The following is a 6533-nucleotide window of genomic DNA, read 5'->3' on the forward strand; positions in this document are numbered from 1 at the left end:
CACAAGTCAGAGGGGACCAGCAGGCACTGGGGGAGTCCCTGTTCCCCCAAGCACGACCAGGAGTGACTAGAAGTAACGGTCACAAGCTGGCAGAGGGTAGATTCAGACTAGACATCAGGAGGCGCTATGTCACGGTCAGGGCGGCTAGGATCTGGAACCAACTTCCAAGTGAAGTGGTGCTGGCTCCTACCCTGGGGGTCTTTAAGAGGAGGTTAGATGAACACCTTGCTGGGGTCGTTTGACCCCAGTGCTCTTCCTGCCATGGCAGGGGGTCGGACTAGATGATCTGCTCAGGTCCCTTCTGACCCTAGAAACTATGAAACTATGAAGTATAGCTTGGGTGGCAGCACAAATATGGTGATACAGAGGCACATCATCTCCCTTCTGTCACTCACTTCTGGCATGATTTCAATCTTTTCGTAGCGCCGCTTGAACGGGAGGGTTAGCACCTCTGCTCTGCGGTATGACATTGGTGGTGGCTGGCAGTCTATCATCAAGTCTGTGCGATGGGACTGCGTGGGTGGTGGCTGGGTGTACTGCTCTGGACAAACGACGTGGAGGGGCTGGAAGAGAAGATAGTGGTGAAAATACAGGTGTCTTGTTTGCATGCCTTGCCTTGGTACTCGTATGGACTGCAAGAACTGACACTGCAATTACAAGGTTGGTACCGCATACATCAATAATGCAGGTTATTTTTATTACAGTAGCGTTCACAGGACCTTCATCAGGACTGGAGTAGGTTGTTAAGGGAAGGGACAGTCTCTGTTATGAATCTCTGCAAAGCCCAGTACAAGAGGGCCCTTGGCATCACTTCACCATTAACAGTTAATTAACCTAGGTGCCATTTGAACAAAAAAATTAAAGGTGGCCCCTGCTTCACAAAGCTTTCCATCAAAACAGAGACAAAAGGTCATTGATGGGTGTAGAACACAATGGAGCAGCGAAAGGAAAGACAAGCATCAAAGTACAACACAGGGCTGTATATGCTATCCAAAAGGATAATCTAGAGGCTTTGTGGCTTGTTACCTACACATCAACGAATTATTATGAATTGGTTGTTTACTGCAGGGTCACCGCAGAGGCATGGGTTCTCAAGGAATCCAAAGGGGAACATGGGAGGAGGCATGTGTGGAAGGAGGCGGCAGTGAAATCTGCCACCATTCATGAAGGGAAGGGACAGGTTGCAATGTGGTGAGAAGACAGTGTAGGCAAGTCATTGTTTGGAAAGAAGAGAGACTGGTGTTCCAGTCTGGCCTGTTGGGATCTTCCACCGGTTCCCTCTGAAAGCATCAGTCAGGAAGAACATTTTGCCAGCAACACTTGGGATAGAGATGGATAAAGGAAGGCTGGTGCCAAAGAGGAGCCTATGATAGAGAGTGGAAATGATGCTGGAGGAGTGCTCTGGCAGACTAAGCCAGTGTTTCCCAACCTTTTCCAGCCTACAGCACACTAACATTAATAAAAATTGTCCACGACACCCGTTAAGGCATTCCCCATCCTCATACCTATTGGAGCTCATCGCCATGGCACAACTCTGCAGCAAACCTGCTCATTTCTTACGGCACACTTCTGTGCCGCGGCACACTGGTTGGGAAACACTGGACTAAGCTAGAGGCTTAAGGAGCTAGGTGTGGGAAGAATTGGCTGCAGTAAGTGACAGTACTGATACGGAGGGCATCAACCCCTTGCACCTTGAGGCCTTATCTATGTATCACCTACCTCCAACCATATTTAAACAAACAGGAAAAAAACCAGAGGAGAAAATGACTGTCTGTATAAGCTCTTAAGAGATTGATAGGAATGTGCAATATTAAACCTATGGACTTACTCCATACACTGAGCTCTACATGTCTAACATACTTTAGCTGCAGGGACTGGCACCATTTTGCACTAGTTTCAGTGCAGGATGTTAAAGGAGGAGACACACGCATACTTAAGCTCTCTTTAGGAAACCAGATTCCTTGTGCTGTGTGGCTTTGCCATTTGCTTTAATATAAAGGTCATGCCCAGTGAAAGTCTCTATTCAGTGTGTGTGGTGAAACAGAAGAGAAAGCAATAGAGATTTCATTACCTGGACTTCTTTGAGTAATTTGGACACCTGAATAAAATTCAGTCTTGTGTCAATGGGGCAGTAAACACATTTCATAGCCAGAGGCTGATAAGGAGCCAGTGCATCCAGATAAGAGAAGTCAGGCTCTGAAAAGAGGGGAAAAAATGATGAAGCTATTAGGTGTCTTTTAAGAACAAAGACTGCTCAATTCTTTTCCCAGTTATCATACCCGATGCTAGAACAAACTGTTGTTTGGAAAGGTAATTCAGTTATGGATATCTCTCCCTCCCTATGCAGTTATTTCCCATTAATTTGATGAAAATTATGCCCACAATTAGTCTTATCTCAATCAAACAACAGCGCAGTTCCATTTCATTTGAAAGCATTATTGCCTGATTTTTCTACAACAAATCCAATCAAGGCAAAACTGACACCTCTTACTCTATCAGATCCTCTATAAAAAAAAAAAATCCAGCCACCCAAGTTTTGCAATTTTTTAAGTGTCACAAACCAACCCGAATGGCCTAGTTTTACAGCCCGACATAAAACACAGCACAATTGTTCCATATTTCAAGACAGCTTTGTATAAATGTCATCCTCGGCATTTCCACTCTCCCATTTCCCTTCACAATTATTCTGTTTTTCTTAGTCTGTGTGATAAGTGTGGGACACATTGAAGGATAAGGAAGTAGTCACCAAATATTTCACTGCAACCCTAGAGATTTGAGAGAGACCTGGACAGCTCAGGGCAAAGGTGTACTGACCTTTTTATATCCATTGTGCCAGGCTAATTCTAGCTCAGGTAAGCAGGGACAATGCACAATGGATGTACCATACAGTCAGTAACAAAATCTTCTATAAAAATAGGCTTCTTAATACAGAAGGCCCAGCCATCAACATCATTTAAGAATATTTTACTTCCTTCTGCCTGATAAAGAAGAGTTTATTGCCAGCATAAAAATTTGTGGTTGGCTACGTACCAGCAATTATGATCCAGTTACACGTACTTTATAAGAACAGAATATAGCATCAACGAGTGATATGTACATCTGAAATGTAAAAAGGGCCAATTTGCTGAAGTACAAAGTAGTTGTCAGCACAACTGATTGGGAACACGAAATTTCAAGTGAGAAGTATTAAGAAAACTGGTAATTGTTCAAGGATGTCCTATAGGGGACACAAAAATCCATGAATCCACAAGCATGAAAAAAGTTATGCTGGGCAAAAAGCCATGCTGGCTAAAAGCAGATGTGGAACTGGCAATAAAATGAACAAATGCAAACTCAGTGCAAAAAAAGAATGGGTAAAAGGGAAGTTGAGGCTAATGAATATAAGCTACAAGTTTTAAAATGTCCGTTCCTGATAGGGCAGCTACTAAAATACACTATCAGCGGGCAATAGGGTTAAGTATGAAGGGCATTTTCAAACATTAGCATAAACAACAAAATCTGCAGGTCAGGTGCACATCCTTTGTTAGAGGCAGATGGTCACATTGTAAATAGTGATGCAGAGAGGACATAGCAACAGATGCTTCTTTTCTGTATTTCGCACAAAGCTGGAGGAACTGTCTGTCCCATGGGATGTTGCGGAGGGAACAGAACGTCTCCCCATTTGTAATAAAGGTGGTGTGAAGCAGCGCTCGAGTCAACAGACCCAGACAACTTCCATCCACCAGTCCAAGAGGAAGTAGCTGAGGAGCTCTTTGAACCACCCTTACTATTATTTAAGCCAACTTGGAAAAGGGGGGAACTGTGAAGTATGCAAGTGTAGGTCTAGCTTTTTAGACAAGGTAAAAGCACCAAAATGCTTTAATCCAACCCATGTTATTAGGCAGAACAACAGAAACATGTAGTGATGAACATGAGGAGTGACTAAATGATCTATTGTTTCCTTTTAGCCCCAAACTCTAGGACTCTATTAAAACCTGTCTGGAAAACAGGTGTTGCTCCACAGCAAAGACACCACAACCCAAGTTAAACTGACCGTAAGAAACCCTTGTAGATCCAACGCAGCCTCTCCTGGGCCCGTTGAGGATAGTTCAGTGCCGAGGATTGCTCACATTTCAAGTTGTGACCATCAGCCATAGCTGCTGCTTTAGGGTGTGCTGTCTAATCCTTGGCTTTTTGTCCCAGGTTTGAGTATGTAAGGCAGGGGTGTCAAGAAGAGGGCCCATGGAGACCCACTATCTAGTCCCTGGTGCTGCCCCGAATGGACCCACACCCAGCATGCAGTGCATCGTGGATCAGCCCCATGTACAGGGCTTGGGATGCGTGCTGCACATGGAGCCCTCTTGAGCTGCTTTGGAGTATGTGCTGCATGCAGGGCCCCTCGCAGCTGCTCCTGGGCAAGCCACTGTGGTCCTGCGCTGGCCAGAACAAGTGCTGCACGTGGTACGGACCCAGACCGGCTGGGGCAGGTGCTGTGTTTAGTGCATGTCCTAAAGCAAGCACTGGGAGCGCTGGATGCAGCATGGAGGAGTGGTTTTGTGGGCCCCATCCAGCCTGCGGGGCCAGCCATATGCCATTCACCCAGCCCATGGATTGGTCCTGCACTGCTCACCATACCTACAGGGCCAGATGAGTTTGATACTTCTGCTTTGAGGGTACAGACAGATGTTATGATTGTATCAGTACAGATAAGCTGTTACCATGCAGCTGTTAGGCCTGCCTGCTCTTGTAGCAACACAACTGTTAACCAAATCAATGCAACTTTAATTTGGTTTCATTCAGGTTTACAGGTACAGTGATTTAGCTAACTTTTATTGCTACAGGAGCATTCAGGGTATATCAGAGCACCTGATGCACACTCCTAAACAGCAGCTCCCCCATCCCTTTTAAAAGTGTACTGTCCATAGCTTAGCTACAGACTTAACAAGATAATCATATTAATGTTCTTGCATTAATTGTACCACGAGGACCATAAAATTTGAAACCAAAGAGTCTTCCAGAACAAAGCTGGGTTGCAGTCCTACATATCCGACTGCTCCTATTCTGCCTTTGAACCAATGCCTCTCACCGTTACAGGGGATTTTACCTTAGATAAGGCACATTAGAGTCTGAGCTGTTATACCAGGATAAATAAAAGCCAGAGGAGTCACTCCAGGCTTACACTGGGGTTTAATGAGAGCAGAGCGTGACCCACAGTACTTTGTTCTGAATCTCTGCAGACAGAAGGGAGCCTTTGTTGGCAGCGGAGAACAGCCATAATGTAAGCTCAAAACATACTGCTGAGTGCCCATCCCCAAAGAGCGCACAAAAGCAAGCAAACAAATTGAAAACACGAGCCCTAGCCAGGTTACAGGAATTGCTTTCTGTTACTGAGCCAGCTCAAACACTCTGGGTATGTGAGAGCAAGGGTTTCAAGTGAGGGATAAAATTAGGAGCGGAGCTCAATGGATTAAGAGCCTGGTGCACAAGCATTGCATGCATCCTGAAGGTGCCCGAGTGATGTGCTAAAGCATTGCCGTAAGAAAAACCTACTGTCTTTCTGCACTTCACAAAAGGGCTCCACTTAATACAGGGTTAAAGAGTCACTTTTCCATGTTGGAGAGGGTTCAGAACACAACCCTGTCTTGGGCCAGGTTTGGTTACCCCGGTTCACGCAGGGTAGCGCTGCATGGCTTGAGTAACTCCACTGAGTTTCTTGGGTGGAGTCAGTTTGCATTAACATGGGCTCTAAATTAATCCCCAAGTTAGGATAAGGTTCCATATTTCCAAAGACATTTAATCTAGTCATTGAAAAAGCTGTGGTAAAAATCAATCAGAGCCAGTCTGTCCCCAGTCTCATCCATTGCAAGAAACCCTTCTCTGGCTTTCAGTAAGGACAAAATGCAGCACCACTTTAACCACAGGACTGCACTTCATCTTTGCAAAGGCTTTAAGAGTGGGGCTCTCTCTCACCTTGGCTCATCTACCTGCTGGTCATCCCATTTCTAGCTCCTTCACTCCTCACTGTGCCTTTTTATGCGTCTTACAAGTTTTATCTCTGTCCCTGACATGACAGCAACTTCCACAAAATCAGTAGCAGCCAAACCCCTCAAAAGCTTTATGGAGTCCTCGGCACTTTTCTCTTTATGGGATTAAACCTCAGCCTGGGGTTGGTTTTTTGTTTTGTTCCTTTTGGAAGGGGGGGAAAAAAAAAAAAAAAAAAAAAAAAAATGGAGATTTTGCAGAAAGAGACTCTTTGGTAGAAATACTCTCTTGGGGGCTTTGCAGTATGTTTTGAAGATTCACCTGGTGTCCCCTGAGATTCCTCAACAAAGAAAGCTTTGCACCCAGCTATCATAACCTTTGGCAATGTGCATATCCCAGAGGAATGCAAATGTCCCGGTGGTTCAGAGGCCATGTTCATTCCTTGATGTAGCTGGAGCTTGATGCATTACATGATCTGAAAATTAGGGGTCAGGCTTTCAATAGTGGCCTTAGAGTCTGTGAAAGGAGCCTGATGTTTCATAGTTTCTAGGGTTGGAAGGGACCTGAGCAGA

The 6533-nt window shown here is 45.1% G+C and overlaps 1 protein-coding gene across 1 annotated transcript in view; it reads right to left on the minus strand.

Moving 5' to 3' along the window:
* Window positions 1–6533, minus strand: part of INTS9 (integrator complex subunit 9) — a 108190-nt gene that overhangs the window by 21091 nt on the left and 80566 nt on the right. Inside the window, exons 13-14 of the mRNA XM_019520886.1 lie at window positions 2072–2196; window positions 396–563 (exon numbers count right to left, since the gene is read on the minus strand). Of these exons, the coding sequence (XP_019376431.1) occupies window positions 396–563; window positions 2072–2196 (293 nt within the window). The remainder of the gene's footprint in view (window positions 1–395; window positions 564–2071; window positions 2197–6533) is intronic.

This window comes from Gavialis gangeticus, unplaced genomic scaffold (assembly GCF_001723915.1).
Source record: "Gavialis gangeticus isolate Ggan-Ray unplaced genomic scaffold, GavGan_comp1, whole genome shotgun sequence".
NCBI classification, from domain to species: Eukaryota; Metazoa; Chordata; order Crocodylia; family Gavialidae; genus Gavialis; species Gavialis gangeticus.